This window comes from Neoarius graeffei, chromosome 25, assembly GCF_027579695.1.
Source record: "Neoarius graeffei isolate fNeoGra1 chromosome 25, fNeoGra1.pri, whole genome shotgun sequence".
Taxonomy (NCBI): domain Eukaryota; kingdom Metazoa; phylum Chordata; class Actinopteri; order Siluriformes; family Ariidae; genus Neoarius; species Neoarius graeffei.
The window spans coordinates 7,303,609-7,330,832 of NC_083593.1; the positions used below are offsets into that span (position 1 = coordinate 7,303,609).

Consider the following 27,224-nt stretch of genomic DNA (forward strand, 5'->3'; position numbering starts at 1 on the left):
ATTAGGTCCGTGCCCCCTTTGGGGGTCTCCTGATGAGTTGTCACACTTTGTCACTGAGGCCAAGTTTACATTAGACCGTATCTGTCTCGTTTTCTTCGCGGATGCACTGTCCGTTTACATTAAACCGCCTGGAAACGCCGGGAAACGGGAATCCGCCAGGGTCCACGTATTCAATCCAGATCGTGTTTGGTCCGGTGCTGTGTAAACATTGAGAATACGCGGATACGCTGTGCTGAGCTCTAGCTGGCATCGTCATTGGACAACGTCACTGTGACATCCACCTTCCTGATTCGCTGGCGTTGGTCATGTGACGCGACTGCTGAAAAACGGCGCGGACTTCCGCCTTGTATCACCTTTCATTAAAGAGTATAAAAGTATGAAAATACTGCAAATACTGATGCAAATACTGCCCATTGTGTAGTTATGATTGTCTTTAGGCTTGCCATCCTTCCACTTGCAAGTGGTAAGTGACTTGCGCACAGCGGCTCAGTCCCGAAACACTGCTTGTGCACTCCACTCGCGCGCTCTGTGAGCTGCGCAGGGCCGGACAGCGCACCCTCCAGAGGGCACTCGCTGTTCAGGGCGGAGTGATTTGGAGCGCAGCTGCTGAGGAGGAAGCGATGAGCCGCACTGACACATTTCAACTTGCGTGCCGAATTAATCATGTGATTAGCGTATCCGTGTATTGGCGTTGCTGTGTGCACGCTAATCGTTTTTAAAAACGTTAATCTGATGATCCGCTGATACGGTCTAATGTAAACCCCACCTCAAGAATACAGTAGAACGTTCAACAGAGAGGTGCTAAGAAGTCGATCAGCGGATTTTCCGGCCCATCTTGAGAACAGCTATTGGACGTGCTCTTCGGTTAGTGCGTCATTCTGTGCTGAAAAGAAAAGTGGACAAAAAGAGCTTTTTATAGTGGAATAGTGTTCATGACTAACAGCTGATGTGGATTTTATATGCGTATTGTACTGGAAAGCGGCTTTGATTTGGTTTCTGGTGGTATGTGGAAACGAGGTTTTTTTTGGCGATTTTAATAATTTGGAGATTAAGTTTGGAGTTCCAGCAAAGCGCACTCTGGACCATTTCGATTAATGACGTTGCCCACATGTTATAATTTTCTATTTAAAAGGAAATTTCCTGTGAACGAAGCATCACTAACGAGCTTTTATAGATTTTATCCCATGGGGAGCGAGGCACGTGTCCATTCTGTCACTGCAGTCCTTTACTCTAGCAAGCACCGCTATTGATGGTTCTGAATAGAGGCTTTTACTGCCTGTTTTGGATTAACAGTTCAACCATTTCCTTCCATCGGGCTTTACTGTTATCTCCGTGCATCAGTGGATGACCAAACATGACAGAAGAGCAATAAATGTCACATAGCATAAGGGCTATTATCCACATCCTTAACTGCAGTATAGAGCATGAAATAAAGGCGCAATTACTGAAATTGCTGCACTTAGGGCCTGTGCATGGCGACGCTTTAACCAAGTTCGTGTAGTAACAGCCTCCAGTAATCGTCAAAAACTTTGTTCTTTCATGCGAATCAGAGCAAGACACTCGTTCACATGGTGTGAACGTAAATGAAATGAGTGCAACGTTCTGTGAATTGTGCACATGGAGGTATTTGTGTGTGTGTGTGTGTGTGTGTGTGTGAGAGAGATGCAGGATTTTTTTTGTTTTTTCTGTGACTCAAGGCTTTAGCAGAGTGTTGGGATCTTCATACTGCCATCGAATGGGACATCGAAGCTTCATCTCCACCCTCGAGAGAATATCTGGGCTTCAGATGGCTTAGTACAAATGATTACAGTAATAAAGTCACTTTCATTAGCGAGGAGTACCATTTTGCTCTCCATTCCAACATGAGATGATTTTATGAGTTTTTCAAATATTTTTATCATCATTTATTATTAGTAGTAGTCAAGTCAAGTTTATTTGTGTAGCGCTTTTAACAATAAACATTGTCGCAAAGCAGCTTTACAGAATTTGAACGACTTAAAACATGAGCTAATTAATCCCTAATCTATCCCCAATGAGCAAGCCTGTGGCGACGGCGGCAAGGAAAAACTCCCTCAGACGACATGAGGAAGAAACCTCGAGAGGAACCAGACTCAAAAGGGAACCCATCCTCATTTGGGCAACAACAGACAGCCTGACTATAATATTAACAGTTTTAACATGAGGACAGTTTCGTTGATGTTATAGCTCTTCATTGATGGAAACTTGAGTGCAAAACTGTTCATGATAACTGCAGTCCTAATGTTAGCAAGTCAACTGTAGACCTCAGCCATAAAAGCATTACTGTAAGAGTCCAGAGCGTCCTCCAGGTATAACCCTCAACTGTCCTCATGGGGCCGTCCTTCACAGGAGCGGTGCGATAAAACTCCAACCAGACACAGGGGATCACGCAGGTCCGAGGGGCAGAAGAGGCCAGCATCTCAATCCCAGGACCAACATGTAACTCAGAGGGACAGATTGGGGGGGAAGAGAGAGAGAAAGAAAACACATGTTGTTAGGTATGCCCTAAAAATGACAAGTATTAAATCTGTGTGGTAGGCTCGCAGAGACGAGAGTCTTTACATCAGGCATAACACACAACAATGGCATGTTAATATGGTAAAATATATCATGACCTGCTCTGGCTGGATGCTTGATTGGGTGATGGGAGCACACTCCTCAGCAATGATGAGATGCGGATGGGATCCTTAGGGCTGGCCAAGACAATTCAGTTACATTTCACCGGGTCTGGGACATGCGACAGAAAGTCTGACAGCCGATTCCCTGCAGGCTACGATAGCCAGTCGAGGTCTCCACCCTCTCCACCAAAAGATTTCCTGTTGACTCCATGTAACTCAGAGGGACAGATTTGGGGTGGGAGAGGGGAGGGGAGGGAAAGAAAACACAGGTTGTTAGGTATGCCCAATGCCACCTGAATAAGTAGGAGCAGTATACATATTGCACCGAGTACAAGCAGGGACTCCGGCAACTAACTATGACAGCATAACTAAAAGGAGAGAGCCAGAAGGTAACGCAGGCCTGAGGGAGCCCTGGGACATAAAGCAGCAGCCACTACACCGTCAACAAACTCGAATGAGCAAGCGAGTAGGGGACTGACAGCATCCATACATCCCAGTTTACCGAAACACTCTGTCTGAGGACCCTCCAGATCTACACCTTTACCTCATAAACACCATTAACACAAGGCTTGACTAAACAGATATGTTTTCAGCCTAGACTTATTATTGCTGTATTGATTCCTAAAAGGGTAATGTTAACAACGTGGCAGAAATCTGCTTTTGTAAGTAAACAAGGATGCGCATTTTTTAATCAAATCCACTTTTACATCAAAACAGTGGTGAAATTGTGGAGATGTAAACATTCCCTGGATGGAAGTCAAGTATGGTACGTTTTTTTTTTGTTGTTGTTGTTGTTTCCCCCCCATGTTTTACACACACTCATGGATGAGAAATGAGAGTGGTGGATTTTATTTACTTGCAAATGTTTTTTCCTTTTTTTTTGGGGGGGGTCTCTTCTAGGTTCATACCAAGTTCCATTGCCGTCAAGCCCACGCTGTTGGTTCGGACACATCCTGCCTTACCTTCTCCTACGATGGAACCACGCTCGCGTCACGAGGAGGTAAGATACGCTCTACGTCACCGGCGTTGCTGTTCGAGAGAACGAAACGCTGCTGTTTCACCCCTAACCATTCCCAACCTCGGGGTTATAACGTCTGACCCTGACCACAAAGCTGTATTGTTCCAGAAAAATAAAGATCTTTTCTTTGCTCTGAAACCAAATTGACATGCCACTCTTAGGATGGCTGGCAGGATTGACATGGACACACTCGCTTGGGTTTTGGCTTGCATTACAGGCCTTCCTTTGAGCATGCACTTCCCAGCTGGCTCGTGTTCAAGCTGGCTCATGGAGCTTTAGTCAGCGATCGGAGATCCCCAGTCCAGGCGTGACTTAACCTTCAGCTTGACGCATCCGGGTGAAGTCTGACCTCAGAACGGTCTGCCTAGCCGCTCTAGTGTACACTGACTCTGATTCACGCGCTAGCACAATCGATCGTATTCAGGTCCCCCCCCCCCATTCAATTACAAGCGAGAAAGAGGAACGTCTTTGATTTTTTTTTTTCTCCCCCTCTCTGCATTGATGTTCAAATTGCTCATCTTTGGCATTCAGTACTGTTCTCAATTTTTGACATTTTCTCCCGTTTATCTGCGTGTTTGCAGGGGATGACACGCTAAAGACATGGGACATTCGCAGCTTCAAGAAGCCACTCAATGTTGCCACGGGGTTGTGCTCATACTTCCCAATGTAAGCCTAGATATTCGTTTGTTGCTTTTACCATGTTATCCGAGCATGTTGATGAAGCAGCTTTAAATAAAGCACTTAATCACTGATAAAGCCGTGTGTTATCTCGTGTCTGAGCGCAGGACAGACTGCTGCTTCAGTCCTGATGATAAACTCCTGGTGACGGGTACTTCAGTGAAGCGAGACCAAGGGAACGGCAAACTGGTCTTCTTTGACAGAGAGTCCTTCAAGAGAATATACGAGATCGAGGTGGCTAGTACGGTGAGTGTGCCAACTGTATACACAAAACATTTTTTTTTTCTTCATAAATTCAGTTGAGATGATACATCTGCCCTGAGTCCAGAGTTCTGTAGGCGACCTTTTATCTCCCAGAAACATGGACGGTGGTGGAAAAAAGGTCATGGTTCATAGATTTACATGTTAGTTTTAATTCTTTGTTTAGTCTCGTTCAACAACCAGAGAAACAGGGATCCCAGACGTCCGCTATTTAGCGGAATTCCGCTATTTTTCTAGCCAAAGTGGTGGTGTTTTTTTTTTTTTTTCTTTTTAAATCTCTTGTATATCCGTTAAAAATATGTTTAAGTAAAATGACCAGCAGAATACGTTCTGATTTGGTTTGCTTGTTTAGCGTTGTTTTTGTCAGCTTCGTTTGTTCTCGTTGACATTCGGGAACACTCGGAAGTTAAATTGATGTAAATATCACGAGACTGTACGCGATAGAACGAGAAAACAATATGGCTGCGCCCATTTGCTAGAAAATGTGTTTTAATTCCGTTCGTGCTTTTGTTTCTAATGCGTTGAACAACTTCATTCAATATGTCGTGGAAAAAAGATATCGTCCATAAAAGAGATAGCGGAACAGTGTCCAGGTTAGAAGAAGTATATTCTTCAAAGCTACATTTTCATCTAATTTTTATAAATAACAATTTTTTTTTTTTGCCACTTATGTCATTGATTACAAAATATGGCATCAAATAGATACACATTATTGTTAAATTCTGTTGCTTTTCTATGTTAAATCTATGTAAAAAATGTGTTCTATAGCATCTTTAAATGTTAAAATCTCAACAGCTTCAGGGGGCTTGCAGCGCCCTTGACCCCTGCTGATAGTTTCTTACATTCCTCTATTTTTTTCAATTACTGCTGGGATCCCTGGAGAAAGAGAACATACAACATGCCAGCCAACCACGACGTGTTTTGTTTTGGAGCTTCGCTTTTGGCTTAGCAACATGCCAAATGATCCATTCAACACATTTCTCTGGAATGACCGACAGTTGCAAAGGTCTTTGGAAGTCTCCAGTATTAACGGACGCACTGGAAGCTCCACCTCCTTCGCCCATCTCATATTCGTAATCTTGTCTCTTCTTGATTTTCTTGCTTGAAAGATCTGCTGGAGCAGTGCCTTCGCTTTGGGTTGACGTAAAAGGACAATGTTTTAAGCCTAGGTCACAACCGGACGTACGATTTTTTGGCCGTGCGATTTTTGGCGTTTCCCAAATCGCTGCTTTTTTTTTTTTTCGTGGAGAAAGACACGTGTTGGCCGTAAGTTTGTCTTGCAGCCTGAAAAAAACGTAAGCGCCCGCAGAGTTTGTTTGACATGACAAAGAACCTCTGCGGCCGGTCTGCGGCTCGAAAATCAGCACGTCACACGCGCGCCCTCCATGCGTTTTCATGTGCGCCCTCTGTGCGTTTCTTGCGTTTTTTGCACGTAGACCAGCCGTAGGAGCACGTACGGCCGGTTGTGACCGAGGCTTTAGGTTCGTCTTTATACAACCCCGATTCCGAAAAAGTTGGGACGCTGTGTAAACTGTAAATAAAAACAGAACGCGATAATTTGCAAATCATGGAAACCCTATATTTCATTGAAAATAGGACAAAGACAACATATCAAATGTTGAAACTGAGAAATTTTATTGTTTTCTGAAAAATATCTGCTCACTTTGAATTTGATGTCAGCAACACGTTTTCAAAAAAGTTGGGACAGGGGCGTGTTTACCACTGTGTTGCATCACCTGTACTTTTAACAACACTGTAAACGTTTGGGAACTGAGGAGACCAACTGCTGTAGTTTTGAAAGAGAAATGTTGCCCCATTCTTGCCTGATATACAACTTCAGTTGCTGAACAGTTCGGGTTCGGGGTGTCCTTTGTCGTATTTTGCACTTCGTAATGCGCCAAATGTTTTAAATGGGAGGCAGGTCTGGACTGCAGGCAGGCCAGTTTAGCACCCGGACTCTCTTACTACGGAACCATAATTGAGTTATTTTGATCAAGCAAAAGTGAAGACTCTGGATAGACGGATTCAAAGAACAATGAATGGGAGAAGGCAAACTGAAACAACTCTATATCTACATAAAAGTTGAACCTCGCAGGGATTCGTGTAGTCGCTTATTTTCCATGGAATTTATTAACGCGCATACTTGTTCTATGTTTTAATTAAGTTGCTACATTAGTGCTGCTTTTTGGCAACCCATTGGAGATTTGACGAGCTAGCTAATGAATTTACAAGTCTAAATCTTTCACTACATGCTACCTGTTAGAGCTGCCAGGAGATTGATGTAATTTAGATTTTTTTCAATAACTAATTCCTGACAGCACATCTCGGCACTCTTCTTGAGTGTTGGTTTGAAGCGAGTGAAACATCTCTGTCAGGACCTCTGCATATGAAAGATTGGGTGAAAATCTCCAAAGCGTGTGCTCTGAAAGTCTCCCGAAGGCTCCCTTGGCCATCCGTGATGGAATGCGCTCTTGAGAAGATTTGTCATGGGAGCGCTTCTTGAATTTAGATTTCCCCGTCACTTCTTCTCTAGTCATAACACTGCAGTCTGAAGAGGCCCTGTTAGCCTCCATCTTCCCTCCATCTGGCTTTCCATCTTCAACATCTTCACTACCATGGTGGGAACCTGTCCTGCCTTCTGGCTCGCCAAACCCGACATCAGTAAAGTCTCGAGCACTGAAGGGCATTCCCTTTATGTTTTTTATCTCAGGAATGGGCTTTACACTTGTGTAAAAGCTCATGTGATCTCTCCGAGGTCCACACGAGTTATTTATCGGATGATTTGCCCTGGTGCGACCCTGACGAGCTCGCTATTTATCATGTTTATCCAAGGTTCTCGGCAGGACAGCTGAAGAATTTAAGTGCCGTCTCTTTATGAAGTGGCGCGCCAGGCTTGTGAAAGGAAAGGCCACTAATCATCCCGGTGTAAACATTTGACATAACCTCACAGCGGGGTCGTGCTCTGGGTAGAGAGGTGGGTGGCAGCGAACACGTTTTCAGGATTGTTTGCGTATTGTAAATACGCTTTTGGCTGAGAAGACGTTTTCCTGAGGTGTGAAATTGGCCAAGACGTCCAGTTCTTCATCAGGGTTCGAGAGCTGCGTAGGACGAGTGTTTGCAATAAGGACAGCTAAAACGAAACCTTTTTTTTTTTTTTTTGCTAGACAGTTGATATTTAAGTGCAGTTAAGATTTTTGTAGATATAGATGTAGACACGGAGTGGAATTGCACCGTAAAGCCGAGCCGATGGATTTAGCGGATGCTAAAATTGTATACAGTCCAATGTAATCAAACCGCACGAATCCACTAAAAGCTTGTCCATTGCAGATTTATCCATTAGGACACATTGCAGGTGTGTTAGCTTTTGATGTTTGACTTCTTCATGTGTCCCAAGCATGACACAACCCAGAAGGACGGAGACGGCGTGATAAAACATTTCCTCCAGCCGCCTTCGGAGCGTTATTTTGAAAGATTCGTCCAAACATCACTGACAGCCTCAAACCTGTATCTGGCTTGTTGCTTCGTTCCTTTTGTTGGTTCATGGGTTTGATGAATTCCTGAGGGTTTTTCGGGGGGCCTGGGGCTGGCATCCAGACCACACATTTGCCGTTCTCATAGCATGTGTCACACATGCGTATTTGTTTGCACGGGACACTGTATACAGCTCGTGCTTGACAGATCTTGAGAAGACAAATCTTCTCCTTCTCTTCCTGCCTTTGATGGTGGACTTGTGTGCCTTAACCTTTGGCGTGGAGGTTGAGGCGTGGCTGGATTTTTTTTTTAATTTATCTTTTTGGGTTGTGTAGTACGGTGCTGTGGTTTAGCAGACTACACTCCAGCATTAAAGCTCCTCTTTATCCTTCTCGGGTCTGCAGAGACTCTCTTTATGGCACTTGTTCAGTCTGGCTCAAACCTCCAGCTTGCACGACTGCCCACACTGTTTAGGAAAGATTCAAGATCAAAGGGGATGCCTCGGTGTCCCACTATAATTCCTCCAAATGCTGTAATGCGTTCTGGAAAGGATCGGATTCTCACACCACGCGCTTCACGCAAGGATCCTGGCAAATCCTAGCTGCAGGTTCCTCGTACCGTTCCATCACATCATTCCATTACTAGCGCAACAGCATGGTTCTTATTTTATTTTCTGCCACCGTGATGTTCAGTTCTCCAACCTGATTGGCCAGACTGTGTTGAGCTCTAACAATAGTGCCAAACAGGTTTTTGCTCAATCGAATACGTTATTGTTTCTATAGCAACAGCTAATTCGTATGTCAGACACCCCAAATAACGTATCTATAGTAATGAAGTTCAAATTTACGATGACTCTTTCAGTAAGGAGTCTCCAGTGTCGGCGCATTGCAAAGAATAGTACTTTTTTTTTTTTTTCCCACCACAGGAAAGTCTTCAGAGGATTTTCCAGCTACGTTTTTTTCATTACAAGAGAGAAAAGTGAGTGTCTGGTGAACGAACGACTGTTTGTACATGCTCTAATTAACAATTATTCCACAAAATCAAGTCGTACATGTGCTGATAGGCGATGAGGCGCGTAGCAAAATGCCCGACAAAATTATTTCTGCTTAGGGCCACACCAATTCAATTGGTTGGTTCTCGGAATCGCCGCTTGAAGAAAATGCAAAATGAAAAAAAAAAATCGAAATCAAACTCCCGCCAACAGAAAAGGTTACGTGACGTCGAAAACCAATCAAATCGCCCCTTTCGCTTTCGATAAAGACTTGTGGAAGAAACATGCCTGTGGAGGGGAGTCCTGCAAAGCCTGTGTTTGTGATTTGTTAGGATATTCAGCGAACAGAAGCGTAAAATCTTTGACAGGTGTGTTGAAATTCTGTTTACTGGTTTTACTGTATTGTTTGGTCTATTTCCACTGCTAATTTTACCATCGGAGCATTTTTTAATTTTAATTTTATTTTTATTTCACCCGCTCGCTTCATATTTTTCCTGAAAAAATCCGAGAACCAACTAATTAAATTGGTGTGGCCTAGGCGGACTTCTTAAAACCCTGCACAAGTTGACTTTAGTCTTGGTTTTTTTGTAGAAAGTGCCGAGGTATAGAATAGCTTTAGACGTTTATTTATTTAATTCTTCCTTGGACATTTCAGTCATGTAATTTTCAAACGTCTTTGAGATTTTGAACCAGTCTGAAAAAAATCCAACAAATTTTAATGCTTAAAGATGAGGAATGTAAACAAACCAGTGAAATGGCGAGCAATTTGTGAAAAATGCGATAATAATAATGCTCGAAAAAAAAAGACGTTCTTGCCATCAAATACTTTCATTCCATATTTTGTTCCTTTTTTTTTTTGTATTTTAGGGATTTGTTTTCGAGTCCTTTTTATTTCGTCCTCGGTTGGTTCAGCAAAACACTCCGCCATTTTTGTTTTTCTCTACTCAAGGTATATGAGCTGATATTCTAGTAGCAGAGTAGCCAATCAGAGCGCGCGACTGCTCATATCCAGTGAGTGTAAACAGAATGATGCGGGTTATAACAGGAACCGGAACTGTTGTGGTTGTAAAACACCATGCTGTTGGAAAACAATAGCATTCGTTATCCTTTCCATCGTACCACATTACACCGTGATTGATCGTTTTCCTGTCACAGCTCACCGCCAGATCTCAATATCAATCTTAACGTCTTGATTGACGACGAACCGTTTAAAAATGTCCTGCAGGAATTTCACTCGCCGCTAAAGCTCTTCAGAATTAGAACCGAACAAGGTGCCAAGGAAAGCGAGCGGTTTGTGTGTGAGGCGTCCTGCTTGCTCAGTTTGGCTAGTCGCAGCACAGTTGTTAGCCAACAGAGAGCAGACGTGTCGGGGGATGGGAGGAGAAGTGTCTGCCAATGGTTTAAACAGCTGATGCGGTAAGCGCACAGTAGCGGCGCCACTTCCAGTACACTCCCATGTTAATCAGTGTGGCCTTTTCGTGTGCATGATAAGCAGCTCTGCTGTAGAAAAAGCAGCCTTTTCAGTATACTCTCTGCACAGGACGTACAGCGCATACACTATTCTGCACGTCATCACCCTTCTTTTCCCGCTGGTTATTAGTTTGTTGTCGAAGAGACGTGATAAATCATGCTTCGTAGGCGTAATTGCAGGGTCGGAAGGTTTCACTATAACTTTTCACAGCTTTATACAAACTCAAACTTGATCCAATAAAAGTGAAATGGAAAAATTTTGGTCTTGTGAAGCAGTACCTTTGTACTTTGCACATATCGACAGTAATCTGGTATATTGCTCTAACTGTTGTTTGCACTCGAGCTGATATAGCGCGCGCACACACACACACACACACACTCCCATTAGGGAGGTTAAATCCAGCTGCATGTTTTTGGACTGCTGCATCACATGGCAGCGTAACACACACTCGAAGGAAAGTGCTATCTGCCCTCTTCTACATACATGAGTAGGGAGTATACTATCTTTCCCACCCAAAGAAGGGCGAGAGAAAGCACTTCTGCTTCTTGATACTTATCATATTACAACACTGCAACTGTCATATTTACCTCGTCCGCTACGGAGTAAGTGGGACGAGGTATTGTTTTCGGTCGGGTTTCTTTGTTTGTTTGTTTGTTTTTTTTGGTAAACGATATTACCGGAAAACAGCTGGACCAATCTTCATGAAACTTTCAGGATAAATGGGCATTGGTTTCAAATCGAAGACCCTCCAACATTTTAAGGGTCATCCAGCCAAGGTCACCGAAAAGGTCGAAATCGTTTTTGTTGTGTCATATACAGGCGCTAGTCACTACGTCATCGTGCTGTAAGAATGCAAGTGTAACGATCGTGCACTGCACATGCACGTACACGTGTTCCGATTAAAATGGCCGGTGAGTGTATACAATTCGGTTCACCATTCGGAATAAATGGACTAGACTAAATAAATCGCTTTCAGACATGTTTATGCTTATTACAGAGGGAAAGTGCGTTCCACTGAGCTCTAGCGCCGGGCCATTTCCAGGAAATAAGAGTTTGGGTCATGGCAGCAGCGTGTGTTTGTCAGCCTCGGTTCGGAGGTTTCAGTTTCGAAAACTGTAAGAGTAGAATAGTAGACAGACACTTACTTCTGTGATTTTTTTTTTTAAATTGTTCATTTTTGGATTACGCTTCATTTGTGTCGCTACTGTCTCGTAGAGTAAATATACTGTATATATGCTATATTTACTGTATGGACATGGATCAGAAAACAATGTTATTTATAAGCAATAGCCACATGTACACATAGGGTACCTATTTTTTTCGCGATGTCTTCCTTCATATTCATCATCAACACTTATTTCTATTCCTTTTTTTTTTTTTTCCTGCAGAAGCTCGACTTTGCACGCGGTCAATCCGAAGCTGCTATATTCGCAGATTCAGTGCCCCGTGTCATTCTCGTGGAACGGGATTCTCACGAGCGGCTTTTGATTTAACGAGCTCGCTTCGAAGACGACACCGAGCTTTATTCTCCTGTTGTGCCTGAAGATGCACCGAAATCAAACCATGCGTACGGTCATGACATAATGGAGCCAACATTACAGAAGGATTATTGGCATTCCTGCAAAGAAAAGTCTGTCATCATTGGAGAACTTTCCAAATCATGAGAACGAATCCATAATACACGCAGGCGTTTAAGTAGATATGAGAATGCAGCAGGCAGGTTGACCTGTAGTCCTCCACACATGGCTAGCAGACCCAGCGGGATGATGATGATGATAAAGCTTTATTCTGGGTCAGGCGGGCTTAGCGGAGCCAAAGACGGCCTGAACAGCTGGACACTAATCAGCTTTCCTCGTCCACTCCCTCTGCTGCTCCTGTGAGTCTTTCTTTTCTGACCCGTAGACTTTCTCTTGCGCTCTCCGCCACTAGGACTTGTTTAGAACAAAGCCGACTTTCCTTTCCACTCCCTCCCGTGCCTCGAGTGTTTCTTCCTGTCTTGTCTTTGTGTGTTGCTGCAGTTTATTTTTGGAAGACTCGTATCTGTCCTGTATTGTACTGTTTACTATATAAAAACGATTCGATCAATTCGTCTTGTGTGTACGGGACTGCCTAATATGCGTAATGCTTTATTTTGTAAATATAAATACAGTCCTTGGCATTGTGGTTCTGCTTCTTCACGGTGTTGTGAAAGGAATCAAGGGGATCATTTCTTCACTGTGAAAAGTTAATCATTAAAAAAAAAATACTCATATTGCACCGTCTATGATATATCTGTGTGTCTCTCTCTCTCGCTCACACACACACACACACACACACACACACACACACACACACACACACACACACACATGGTCACATCCTCCATCTGTCACACAGAGAATCCAGGCCTCTACCCAAAGCCCAAATATAGTCAACGGCAGCGTAGTGTGATGGAGAATCCACTCTCGCTGCTTCTCAGGCTTACTTTTTGGCGCTTTCTCATGACCGTCTCATTCCTTTTCTCATCCAGACTGATTTTTTTTTTTCCTTTCCCTTCCTGTTTTTCTTCCTCTCTCCATCTCTGTCTGTCCCTCTCCAGAGTGTGGTTCGCTGTTTGTGGCATCCGAAGCTGAACCAGATCATGGTCGGGACGGGGAGCGGCCTGGCCAAAGTTTACTACGACCCAGTCAAGAGCCAGAGGTGCGGTGAGCTCCAGAGTCCCTCCTCTTCCAACGTCTTCGCTACTGCACAGGGAGAAATATTAGCTGTGCGCGCGCTCAGATCAGTAATTACTCTACACAGGGGTCAGATAGAGTAGCGAGGACCACGGGAGAGACAGAGACCGACAAGTGTGTTGAATTAACTACCGGTCGTCCCATCAGTTCCAGCTGGGAGGCTGTCAGATGGAACCGCTCATTAAACTGTCCCGTTTGAGTCCATTAGCCGTGATTACTGAGGGCGAGGACGAGGACAGCAGGGCCTCACACAACACGCAGCCTGTCTGGAAAATCAATGCTCGCAAGCAGTAATGGGATTTCCTGATATTGTGTGTTTTTGTAAACAGTTGAAACGTTTTCTCAGAACATATTTATCGTTCCTTTATCAAGTGTCCTCCGTCACGTAAAGCGTATCGTGACTCCTGGTGTTTTTAACATATAATTCCGCTCCTGTGGTTCAGTTTCAGTGCGTTCATTTTTTTTTAAAAGAGAAAACTAAAAGAGATTGCAGGGAAAGTGTCACTCACATGCTCCTGTTTTGGGACTTTTTTTTTTCAGGGGCGCCAAACTTTGCGTAGTGAAGAGCAAGATGAAAGAGAAGCATGCCGAGACGCTGACACAGGACTACATCATCACACGTGAGTACCCAAACCATATAAATGCATACACGCAAACGGACGCACACATGGTTGTGTGGACATACTATACACACTGCGTTTGCACTAATAGAATGGTCAGACGGGTTTGTATGGAGACCAGAACTGCCCTTGAAGGTGTCACAAGCCCATTAGTGTGTGTGTGTAAGTGCTTTCCATCGGATTGCTGTCTCACGCGGCCCTTCACCCGCGAGCCATGATGCCATTAGCGCCCGTCACTCCATCCGCCACGCGCCTGGCATGAGGGCTCCAGTCAGGTCAGCGTGTGCCACACACAAACCCCAAACACGTCCTGACTCTCCACCCACATGACACACACAGGTCGCCGTCAAAACTCTCATTTCCCTCTGTGGACCATTAAGGACGTTCTCAAGCGGCCGTAGTAGCGTTCAGCATTTAGCGCATGATTTAACAAGTGCGCCGTAAGCCGATAGGCTGAGCCGAGTGACGCATCGTCGGATAGCCATGGAAAATTCAAGGAGGAAAGGCGCGTTGAGAGAGAGAGGAAGGCAGAGAGCGATTCAACGTGTCACCACTAACCTCTTTGCTTAATGTAGCATGTAGGAGAAGAATTAACACTGCACAGTGACAACAGGGCTCCTGAATGGAAAATCGCTTCATCTTTCCTACTCCTGATTTTTTTTTTTTTCCCGTCTTTCTCACCCCCCACATGATCCCATGTCCGCCCTTTCCCTCACAAGAGTCAAGTGATGGTGTTCGAGACACCGTGAAATCAGGAAACGTTGATCAAATGTAAATAAAAACACAGTGAACGAAACACGTTACTGCTGTCTGTAACGGAGCTCGGTTTACAGTTTTGTTTCTTTTTCCTGATCTTGATGATGTGCGTTTGTTACTGAGTTGCATAGTTTGCTTGATGCATATATGTGTATTTATTTGTGTGTGTGTGTGTGTTGGTTTTTTTTTCAGCCCACGCATTGCCGATGTTCCGTGAGGCCAGACAGCGCAGCACCAAGAAGCAGCTGGAAAAAGACCGACTCGATCCTGTGAAATCCCACAAGCCCGAGCCGCCCGTGTCCGGCCCAGGTGATGTAAAACCCCTAGTGAAGCCGCGGTATCTTCCGTGCTCACTCCTGGCCGTGGTTCTTAAGATCCTGGCTGTCGCGGGATCTAGAGTAAACACGCTGTAAGATTACATTAAAGACTTGGCTCAGGACCAGGCACGACTCTCTTTGGCACCTTTCCTCATTTCTGTTCGAGGCGAAAGTGCGGCACTGGTGCCCAGAGCGTTCTGGTTTCCTCAGCTTTCTAAAGCTCTGCTAAACCTGTCAGTCATACAGGACGAGTCTCCCTTCTCGCATGAGCTCACTCAGCCTCCTGATCTCTAGGAGATTCCCGCCGAGCCGAAAGCAGGTCTCCGTGACTCCCGTGTTTAAACATAATGTAAATGTAGTGACGCCAAGGAAGGGAGGCCCGGGTTTTCTTGACCCATCTGTCTTTACACAGGGCGTTTAAGTTGGTATTGGTGTCGGTATTTACTGTACGCGAAAGACATGTACGTTTGACTTGTATGTTATGTTTTGCATCATGATGCCTTTCTTCTGTGTGGTTTTGGCAAGCAGGCAGGGGGGGTCGCGTGGCAGCGCACGGAGGCACTCTGTCATCCTACATCGTGAAGAACATCGCTCTGGACAAGACGGACGACAGCAACCCCCGCGAGGCCATCCTGCGGCACGCCAAAGAGGCAGCAGAGAACCCCTACTGGGTCGCTCCTGCGTATAAAATGTAAGCAAGCAGTCGGTTCAGGATCAAGAGGTAAAAGCAGACAGCTTGGGATGAAAGACAGATTAGATTAGATAAGAGGAAAAAAGGAAAATGTTGCAGCTGACATGGAGCCCCACACACACACACACACACACACACACACACACACACACACACACACACACACACACAAGGCTATTGTCACTGACAGGTCCTGATGTCACTAGAAGCCTGTGTGTGTGCAGGTGTGCGTGACTCAGGTCAGGTTGCATCTGCGTATCGCATCCTTGTTGTCACGCCTCGGCTGACAGATGCATGAATGTTTTAAAAAGCTGTGTGTGTGTGTTTGAGGGACTACCTGAGACGGCTCATGTTGCAGATTGAGCTGAAAAAGAAGCAGAGGAAATGGAATCAGCGTTTATCAGATAAATAGTACATTTAGCGTGCCTTAAATGGTTTTTGATGCACAGCTTTTCTTCATGCTGGTCACCGGTTTCAACGACTAACGCAATCGTAAAATGATCTAATATCGTTTTTAACTCGCCCCAAATCTAATTGCATTAATGTACTATCCGGACTGTACAACCCCAAATTCCAAAAATGTTAGGACGCTGTGTAAAATGTAAATAAAAATGGAATGGAATGATTTGCAAATCTTATAAACCGATATATTTTTTTTTCCACAATAGAATGTAGACAACATATCAAATGTTTAAACCTAGACATTTTACTATTTCATGAAAAATATTAGCTGGTTTTTGAATTTGATGGCGGCAGCACGTCTCAAAGTTGGGGCAGGGCAACAAAAGGCTGGAAAAGTAAGTGGTACTGAAAAGAAACGGCTGGAGGAACATTTTGCGACTAATTTGGTTAACTGGCAACAATTCAGGAGCATGATTGGGTATAAAAAAGAGCATCTTAGAGAGGCGGAGTCTCTCAGAACTAAAGACGGGCAGAGGATTACCAATCTGTGAAAAACTGAGTCTACAAATTGTGGAATAATTTCAGAATAATGTTCCTTAACATAAAATTGCGAAGACTTTGAATATCATCATCTACAGTACATAATATAATCAAAAGATTCTGAGAATCTGGAGAAATCTCTGTGCCCAAGGAACAAGGCTGAAAATCAATATTGGATGCCCGTGATATTCGGGGCCCTCGGGCGCGGCACTGCTTTAAAAGCAGGCATGATTCTGTAATGGAAATCACTGCATGGGCTCAGGAACACTTCCACAAATCGTTGCCCGTGAACAAAGTTCCATAAATGCAAGTTCGAGCTCCGTCATGCAAAGAAGAAGCCATATGTGAACACTGCTGAAGGTTACAAATGACCTACTCCTCACTCTGGACTCGGGTGAGAATGCAGTCCTGGTTCTGTTGGATCTCAGCGCGGCCTTCGACACAGTGGACCACAACATCCTCCTTAACCGCCTCGAGGGGCGGGTGGGCATCAGTGGCACAGCACTACTCTGGTTTAAATCATATCTACTACACAGAACTTTCTCAGTCTCTATCGACCACTCCTCCTCTCCCTCAGCCCCGGTCTCATATGGTGTCCCACAAGGTTCCATTTTGGGCCCGGTGCTCTTCTGTTTATACATGCTCCCCCTTGGTGACATAATTCGCCAACACAATGTTTCATTTCATTTTTATACAGATGACACTCAGTTATACATACCATTTAACATCAAAGGAAGGATTCCACCCAGTGTTTGTTGGACTGCCTGGATGCCATTAAGTGTTGGATGACCAAGAACTTTCTCCAACTCAACGATTCTAAGACTGAGGTTATCATTTTTGGTCCCCCCAAATTAATCCCCTTTGTGACTTCTAGTTTATCTACCCTCTCACCTTTTGTGAAACCATACGCCAAAAGCCTCGGGGTCATCTTCGACTCCGAACTTTGTTTTAAGAGACCGATAAACTCAGTCATTAAAAACAGCTACCACCAACTCAGTCATTACCCGCCTTAAGCCCTCCCTATCATTCCAGGATTTAGAAACCATTATACATGCCTTTGTAACATCTCGCCTCAACTACTGTAACGCCCTATATTTTGGCCTCCCCCAGTCTCAGATAGCACGCTTACAGCTGGTGCAGAATGCTGCTGCTAGACTTTTAACTGGTACTAGGAAGCATGATCACATCACCCCTGTCCTCTCCTCTCTGCACTGGCTCCCCATATGTTTTAGAATCCAATTCAAAATACTTCTTTTAGTTTTTAAGTCTTTGCATGGTCAGGCCCCTTCCTACATTTCAGGCATGCTGCGACACCACTCTGCACCCAGGTCTCTCAGATCCAAGGCCTCCTCCATGTTCCCCGGTCCCGTCTCATACATAAAGGTGACCGAGCCTTTGCAGTGGCAGCCCCACGTCTTTGGAATGGTCTGCCTCCAGACATCAGACTCGCTCCCACTATCACTACTTTTAAATCTAGACTGAAAACACACTTTTACACCTTAGCCTTTGCTTCTTAGTTCTTAGCTTTCTTCTCTCCCTTAAAGGGCTGATGACACGAACATGACTCTGTGCAATTTCTTAAATAAACTATACAACATGGCAAACATGTTAGATTTCTGTTATAATTGCGTGAAAAGAAGCTGTTGTTACGCAAATATCCAACTTTTAATTGCACAGCGCAAGAAAACTGGGTCCGTGGCTTGCGGCCATGTTGTGACGAACACGCTGCGGTTCACTGGCTGTTCTACTCTGGTTCTACTCAATGGAAATGGCGCATGAAAACGCCGGTGAACTCTCTAGTGCTAGCGCTTCCTTTTCTGGGAGTCTAGAATTGTGTTGATCTCTTCCGAATAGAATCTATGATAGCCTACCCTCTTTACCCTTTGCCTCTCGTTGCTAGGCGGCAGTTACATGAAAGCCGCAAGCTTTCACAAGCAAATACATGACTGATATCACGACGACTTTATGATTACATTTATGATTATCATGTAGAATCTATAGCTCTACGTACCTTTATCTTATGTCGTTTCACAACACATGTTCTGACAGGAGGACTGTCTTTGGATCCGGCATAGCTACTAGTAGACCCCCTCCGGAATACTGGCAGTGTTGCCAGATTGGGAGGTTTCCCGCCCAGTTGGGCGGTTTCAAGTGCATTTTGGTGGGTTTTGAACATATTTTGGGCTGGAAAACTTCAGCAGTATCTGGCAACAGATACTGCTGACGTTTTCCAGCCCAAAATATGTTCAAAACCGCCCAACTGGGCGGGAAACCTCCCAATCTGGCAACACTGTGTAGGCACTGCTGATGGTAGTAACACACGTTTGTGCTGAACTGAACACCCAAGAGATTCCTTGAAGCTGGGAAGGGTGTCAAAACAATCCAAATCGAAGTGTTCAGAGCACAGGACGGATGTTGGTGAGGGCTCCCACTTGTCATGAGCGCGCCTGACTTGCCTCACCCACTTCGCATGCAGCTCGGGATCTCTGGGAAACTTGAATAAACTTACCCCATCCTTGTGGGTTTTGGAGCAAAAGCCGGCAACACAACGTGAAGGCATAATAACTAATATATAATAATGTATAATAATACTAATAATGATAAACTGAACACCTGTCGCATCAACAACAAACTGGTAAGTTAGGAGGAAGGTTCTTTCGCTGACGTCATATAGCTCCTCCTCCTCCTTCGTCTCCTGGGTGCTGCAGCCCCGTCAAATTTGCCCAAATAGCCGCATTTTTTATCATAACTTGTAAAATAGGCGCCTTCGTGAATTAATATATGGATCATCGGGAATTACTTTTTATGTTATAAAACATCGCCAAAGATGTCAAAAACGTGTCATCAGCACTTTAAGCCACTGCCCTTTAACACTTTTTATGTATCTAAATTGCTTTTTAACACTTTTTATGTATCTTAATTATTTTGTGCTTCATCTTTTACTATGTGTTGGTCAATGCTGTCAGTGTTTTGCCACTGTACACTGCGCCCAGTTGTCTTTGTCTATTGGAATGCTGCTAAGATGTTTTCTTACTATATGCTACTAATATGCTTTATTGCTTTTATTTTCTTTTATTGTTTTAGCCAGACACTGTACAGCACTTTGGTCAGTTTGCACTGTTTTTAAATGTGCTTTATAAATAAAATTTACTTACTTACTTCCTTACTATGATCCAGAAACACTGTTGTCTTCTCTGGGCCAAAGCTCATTTACAATGGACTGAGGCAAAGTGGAAAACTGTTCTGTGGTCAGACGAATTGAAATTTGAAATTCTTTTTGGAAACCGTGGACGTCGCGCCCTCCGGACTAAAGAGGAAAGGAACCATCCGCCTTGTCATCAGCGCTCAGTTCAAAAGCCTACGTCTCTGATGGTATGAGGGTGTATTAGTGCCTGTGGCATGGGCAGCTTGGACATCTGGAAAGGCACCATCAATGCTGAAAGGTATGTACAGGTTTTAGAGCAACATATGCTCCCATCCAGACGACGTCGTTTTCCAGGAAGGCCTTGCATATTTCAGCAAGACATTACTAAACCGTATACTGCATCTATTGCAACAGCATGGCTTTGTAGTCGAAGAGTACAGGTGCTAAACTGGCCTGCCTGCAGTCCGGACCTTTCACCAACTGAAAACGTTTGGCGCATCATGAAACGAAAAATACAACAAAGACGACCCAGGACTGTTCAGCAGCAAGAATCTTATATCAGGCAAGAATGGGGCAACGTTCCTCTCCCAAAACTCCAGCAGCTGGTCTTCTCAGTTCCCAGACATTTATGGACTATTGTTAAAAGTAGAGGTGATGCAACAGAGTAGTAAACATGGTCCTGTCCCAACCTTTTTGAGACACGTTGCTGCCATCAAATACAAAATTACCTTATTTTTGAGGACAAAACACTTTCTGACCAGTCAGATTTGAGGATTCAACAGCGCTGTGGTATAAATAAATCATACTTAATCTATATTATCATCTGAAGCACTTCGAATGTAAATTTCTTCACACATCTTTGCCCAGTCATGTATGAGAGTCTGGATGGAGATTACTACTGTTGTGTTGTTTTTTTTTTTTTTTTTAAGCTGAGTAATGTAGTTCGGTCTGCCACATAAAAGGTTACTGAGGCGACTGAACTCGATGCAGTTTGAGCCAAGTGTGTAATTTTGGTTTAAATTAGGCCTACTTATAAACATCCCACACTTGTTAAGCACGTTAAGGTATAATTTAATTACGCTTAAATTAAGAAAGGGCACAGTAGGACTTCCTGGTGATTTTTCTTTTTTTTTTTCCACTCAGGTTCACACAAAACGTCTCAGCAAAGTTCCAGCTTTACGGAATTATTATTATTTTTTTTTTAAATGGATGTTAAAGCCTTGATTTTATGTTCTGTTTGCAAGTAATAAACACGACCGTGGGATGGCGGACTCTTGGGCGCAGACATTTATCTCGTTTGTATTAACATATTTTCCATGTATGGATCACAGTAAAGACGCGGCTTTTAGTTCCCTCGAGAACTGAGAAATGCTTTCTTTCCAAGTGTTGGCTGATAAGAAGCTGTCAGCCTGCTATCGCTCCATCTCTCCTCCGTCGTTTTTTTCCCCACCGTGGGATGTTTCCCTGGACTGGAGCAGATGAATGAACTGATTTTCACAGGTGGTCTGTTCAGAGTCCACCCTGACGAGGGTGATCAGAAACGCATAGATCAGCTCTGAGTGTTAGTGAAGAGATTTACGCCTTCTGTGCTGATTAATTATTATTATTACTATTATTACCTCTGTGGGTGTCTCAAGATTGGATTAGTCAGAGCTGTGAGTGTTTCAAAGGTGACTTGTGATGCAGGTTGATCCTTGCAGATCTGCTGCATTGTAGATGAGTTTGTTTAAGAACTCGTACAACACAGGAAGTAAAAAAACCACCACCACAGTGTTGCTATCATGAATTATTATACATACAGGACACTTTTTGGATGGAATAAAAACATGTGTTCTATTCCCTTCTCACAGGTTTCATTCATCTGGTTTGATACTGTAGCATGCAATATTGTTAGCATATCGCTTATCCTACGTGTATGATATCACTCTATCCAATGGCGAATGAGCGTTGAATATGGTTTACGATATTACATGGTTGTCAAGACAACATGACATCACACGTCGGAGCTGATGCGAATATCCAATGAGAGAGTTTTCTGCTGCGCATGTGCAGAAGCATTTCTTTGTTCACCGGGAAAGAGAAAGACGCGTTGAACACCTGAAAGGCTACCGAAACTTCATGAGAGATTCTTCACGCATATTTACAAGAGAGCATACCAACGGACATCGAAAAACTGGAAAAGGGACACATTGAAGGCGTAAAACTTCCATGCTAGTGAGCGACTATGACAATTTGTAAACAAACATGGCCGCCAGCTTTGCTTTGTTAAAAACGGAAGATTTTGAGAGAATTTTGAAAGAGAGAGACTTTTAGCTATTTCTGTTTCTTTTAAATACCTGATGACAATTTTTGGGGTTTTGTTTTCGAGTAGAGTTTTTATTTCGTCCTCGGTTGGTTCAGCAACACGCTGCGCCATTTTGTTTTTCTCTACTGACGGTATATGAGCCGATAGCCGAGTAGTAGAGTAGCCAATCAGAGCGCACGATTGCTCATATCCAGTGAATGCGGCTAGAATAATTGTTTATTAAAAAGCGGGTACTTTTTATCTCTTTATAGTTCCATGTAATGTTCATGAAACACGTTGGCATTAGTTCTAACAGCTATCAGTATTCATTGTCTCACTTTTATTCATCTTATTCCAGAGAAACTGCAAAGCGTAAATGTATCCATCCTAAAGACCTTCCTTTATTAGGAAACGTAGAGGAACAGCTTTACTTCCAAACGTTACACAAGTAAATCTTCCTTTCACCATATCACTAATTAGGCATTTTGGGGTTTTTTTCGATAACAGAATGCTCTTTAAAGGAACAGTCCACCGTACTTCCATAATGAAATATGCTCTTATCTGAATTGAGACGAGCTGCTCCATACCTCTCCGAGCTTTGAGCGACCTCCCAGTCAGTCAGACGCAGTCAGACGCGCTGTCACTCCTGTTAGCAATGTAGCTAGGCTCAGCATGGCCAATGGTATTTTTTGGGGCTGTAGTTAGATGCGACCAAACTCTTCCGCGTTTTTCCTGTTTATATAGGTTTATATGACCAGTGACATGAAACAAGTTCAGTTACACAAATTGAAACGTAGCGATTTTCTATGCTATGGAAAGTCCGCACTATAATGACAGGCGTACTAACACTTTCTGCGCGCTTCGGCAGCGCATTGATATCTGAGCTCCGTATCGATGCGCTGCCGAAGCGCGCAGAAGGTGTTAGTACGCCTGTCATTATAGTGCGGACTTTCCATAGCATAGAAAATCGCTACCTTTCAATTTGTGTAACTGAACTTGTTTCATATCACTGGTCATATAAACCTATGTAAACAGGAAAAACGCGGAAGAGTTTGGTCGCATCTAACTACAGCCCCAAAAAATACCATTGGCCATGCTGAGCCTAGCTACATTGCTAACAGGAGTAACAGCGCGTCTGACTGCGTCTGACTGACTGGGAGGTCGCGCAAAGCTCGGAGAGGTACGGAGCAGCTCGTCTCAATTCAGATAAGAGCATATTTCATTATGGAAGTACGGTGGACTGTTCCTTTAATTCCGTTTATTATTGGCGTTAGGTTATACAGATTATCGACCGAACAAGTCTGTGTGTAAGTTGTTGCTAGAGCAGAGGTGGACAAAGTGCCCAACTTCATTACTTATGTCAAAGTACAGATCCCACTGGTCACATGTTACTCCGATACAAGTGAAAGTTGTCCAGTCAAATTTTTACTTAAGTTAAAGTACTGAAGTACTTGCTTTTAAAAATACTTAAGTATTAAAAATACATTTTCTGTCAACGCATTGTTGTATTACCACCACAACGCTTACAAAACCTAATGTTGTTACCAAAGACAGAAATGTGAATTCACAAAATGAACGCATGCTGTGCATCATGGTGGTTTAACGTTAAGCTAGCTAGTCAGCGAAACTCCACCTGACATGCTAGCAAACTCTTTTCAAACTCAAAATCATATTGGGTAGCTAACGCTACTAGAAAAGAAAGATTTCTACATTGTTTATTTGGCAAGATTATGCTAAAACATTTCTGAAAGGACTTCAGATAAGTTAACGTTATTCATGTTAGCGTAACTCTGTTTTTACACGCTAACTAACAGTGTCCAAGTTAACTAGCTATGTGTTAGCATTAGCCGTGGACAAGGCGATGGCAACTTGGTGGGCAAAACCAGACTGCATGGCTATTGCAACGTTATCGCTAGCTCTAAAAGCACAGACAACTTCGTTGCAAGCTTTCTCTTGGAATAAAACATTTCTATCCCTCAATACGCTTCCGCAGGTCAGACGACGAGTTTTTATAGGCCGTGATGTGGTTCGTTTTCGGCAAACAAAGCAAACATTTAAAACGAAACGACTCTGTAGTCCTTTCAGAAAACTGAAACATGGGTTCATAGGCCATGGGTGCGTGCGTTCTCCAGAAGAACCGCCTCCTTCCATTCTGCCATCAACTGATCGTGTTCAAATAATGCTGCGGAGAAATCACTGAACTTGATTTTATCCAGTCTATGGACGTGACGTGACCCTAGTGATTACTGATCGGCTGTCTCAGTGTCACCTGCGAAAAAAACACTCATGTTTTAGAAAAGAAAAAAAATCCACTTTCAAAGCCGCTTCATCGTAACGAGGACCTTGACAGAAATGTCGTGGAGTGAAAAGTACGATATTTGCCTTTCAAATGTAGTGAAGTTAAAGTCATAGGTTTCCAACAAAAATAATACTCAAGTAAAGTACAGATACTCAAAAAGTGTACTTGAGTACGGTACTCAAGTAAATGTACTTCGTTACTGTCCACCTCTGTGCTAGAGATGATGAAGCTTGAACATATTGTGTGAGAAACTATCTCTAGATCTCAAACTGTACGTTTTAGAAATTCGAGATAAGATGAATTCCCCATCACTAACGTTTGTATAGTCCGTTGAGCAGTCCTTGCGTTGTGATGCGTGCCGAAGCGTCGGCTTGTAACTTAATCTCCCGACTGCAGCCTTTTAGAGCTACGAGTGTTAATGACACTGTCGACACTAACAAGAGCTATTGTAGCACTTCCATGCACAAATGATCCCGTTTCTTCCTTTGTTGGCCCACCTTAATTGCTTTCCTCAGGTATCGGCCTGATGGGGGTGCAGACGCGCGTGCGCACACACACCTACCTGACCTCACCTCAGTCACCTGCCCACACAGAAATCCTACCCAGCTGATACACGAGAACCTGGAAACTGATTGCTCGTCCAATACACGACTTCTCTTGTGTCGTCCATCACCACCGTCTTTGTCTTGTGCTGTTACCTACAACGTATCTGTCATTAAAGAACCCTCGGTTCTGCTTCCACAGTAATTACTCGCACTGCTGGTCTCGCTGAACTCGTCAGAGAATACGCCAGGCCTCAGCGATGCGATGGGTTGTATGGCAACAGGTCTCTGTTAATCAAGTGCATCCAGGAAACGTAATTTGTTTGAAATGTACAGAGCTGGTTATGAGGTCAGTGTTGGCCTTTAGAGCAGAAAGGTACTCGATAAGGAGACGTCGGAGCACAATACTAGCGTTGACGTTATCTGCGTTTTGGTTTTTTTTTCCCTTTGTTTTTTTTTTTCCTCCCATCCTCTCTAACCAAAACTACCATGACTCAGTGAGGACCAGATGTTGCATTTTAATCACTGTACGGAATTGAGTGATGAAAATAGGGGAATGGTTTCAACCTCTCCCTCTCTCTCTCTCTCTCTCTCTCTCTCTGTCCTGCTTGACTTTTTCTCCTCCTCTGTCATTTTCTCCAGCCCTTCCTTCTTAATCTCTTTCTCCAGGGACCTTATTCAAACACTCTTCGATCGAAGCCTTGCCATGCCAGGAGTAACAGTAGCTCCGAGCAGTTTTTCACCGCGCGGCCTTTATTTCTGTAGTTCATCCATGATTTGTCATTTATCAAAGCACCTTCTTGTTTAATTTTTGCATCCAGATTAAAAAAAACAAAAAAAAAAACACTTTACCAGATGTGGACGAATTGCCGTCATCGTTATTATTTACACTCTTTTCTTGTGCAGGACGCAGCCGAATCCATTGTTCGCGGAGGACGAATCCGAGGACGAGGAAGACAGTCAGGAGCCGGAGTGGAAGAAACGCAAGATCTGAAAACGAGAAGGCGACTTTACCGTTCTGCTCATGAAATCAGTGGAGCGTATATTTTACCCTAAGCATGTTCGCTTGTTTTGGTGTGTGTGTAAAGGAAAGAAATTGAGGAAGGGATAGAAAGCGTCAGCATCATGTACTGCTCATGTGTAACTGATTTTCATATTAGGTAAACGTGCAAGTACTGAATGTACAGAATGTCGGTTTTGGATACTTTTCGGTAATAGCTTGTTTTTAAAGAGTTTCACTTCGTATTTTTGTGTCGTGTTGCAAAATAAACATGCAGCTTGTGTGGTCAAAAGCAGTGTGTGCCAGCGTGGCTTTATTTCCCCCAAAACTCTTTCCAGAATCGGTTCACCTTTTTTGGTTAAGCATCATCAAGCTCTTTCCAAATGATGTGTGTCCGTCCATTAATTTCTCTAATAAGGGAATGTGGTGGTTTGGGGGTTTTTTTTTTTCTCTCTTTCTTTCCTCACGTTCAAAACACGCACCACGTTTTGTCGCAGCTCAGCGAACTCAGATGTTTGTGCTGAGGTGACTCCCGGCTTGTACACAAACAAGAGACTGCCGTGTCACAACAGATTCCAATCTGCTGAGTCTCAAGAGCTCGGATCCATCCATCTTCCTGTCCCTGAAGCCCCTCGCTCTCGCTTCAGCCAAAGGCACTCTCTTAGTCCGTTGGTTAGCTCCTGGTGACGTACCGTCTTCAGTAAATATTTATTTTGAAATCATTTTTAGCTACTTTTCCAGTTCTTCAAAAAGCTATTTGTGCAGAGAGAACTTTTTTTTTTTTTTTGCTGAAAAACACGCAGTTCTATTACAATAACAAAATGTCAGCTGTTGATTCTTTTAAAAGCTGGATTCAGCATCTGATGTCTGAGGATCTAATTTTTTGGCTAATCAAGGAACGTTTTTATGTGTAATTATGGCAAAGCAGTCTTCATCATCATCTCACTCATGTTGGCCCTCATGTTGTTCCTATAAATATTTCGTCTCTGATGTTCTGTGCCTACTTTTAGGTCTGTTACATAATAAAGAACTAATAATAAGTGATGAACGGGGGGGGGGGGATTTTGTCGGAGACATGGAATGCATACTTGTGCTCATTACCACTCTGTGGAATTTACCCTCTGGTTCACCTAGCAGAACATCAGCAGGGATTATTATTTATGTATTTATTTATTTTTAGACATGATATTGCCATAGTATCAGTTGCAAAGTTTTGTTTGACCCACCAAAGCGCGATGAGTCAATCAAGAAGCTTCTCTCCTTCGAGCTTCTGCTCCATTCATAATATTGATAAAGCTTTCAATTATACGCCGAGCTGTAAATTTCTCCAGCACTACAAGGAGAAAGCATTCACTCGGGAGCCTGACAAGCAGTAATGTGTAGGAAAG

At 43.6% G+C, this 27,224-nt stretch overlaps 1 protein-coding gene across 2 annotated transcripts in view; it reads left to right on the top strand.

Annotated features, from left to right (window-relative positions):
• LOC132872966 (WD repeat-containing protein 70) overlaps positions 1 to 26,128 on the top strand; it is an 84,694-nt gene extending 58,566 nt beyond the window's left edge. For both annotated transcript variants that reach the window (XM_060908104.1, XM_060908105.1), the window contains exons 11-18: positions 3,537 to 3,636; positions 4,236 to 4,320; positions 4,440 to 4,578; positions 13,105 to 13,205; positions 13,781 to 13,860; positions 14,809 to 14,925; positions 15,462 to 15,624; positions 25,743 to 26,128. In XM_060908104.1, the coding sequence (XP_060764087.1) occupies positions 3,537 to 3,636; positions 4,236 to 4,320; positions 4,440 to 4,578; positions 13,105 to 13,205; positions 13,781 to 13,860; positions 14,809 to 14,925; positions 15,462 to 15,624; positions 25,743 to 25,830 (873 nt within the window). In that variant the 3' untranslated portion in view covers positions 25,831 to 26,128. The remainder of the gene's footprint in view (positions 1 to 3,536; positions 3,637 to 4,235; positions 4,321 to 4,439; positions 4,579 to 13,104; positions 13,206 to 13,780; positions 13,861 to 14,808; positions 14,926 to 15,461; positions 15,625 to 25,742) is intronic.
• The last annotated feature ends 1,096 nt before the right edge of the window (positions 26,129 to 27,224 follow it).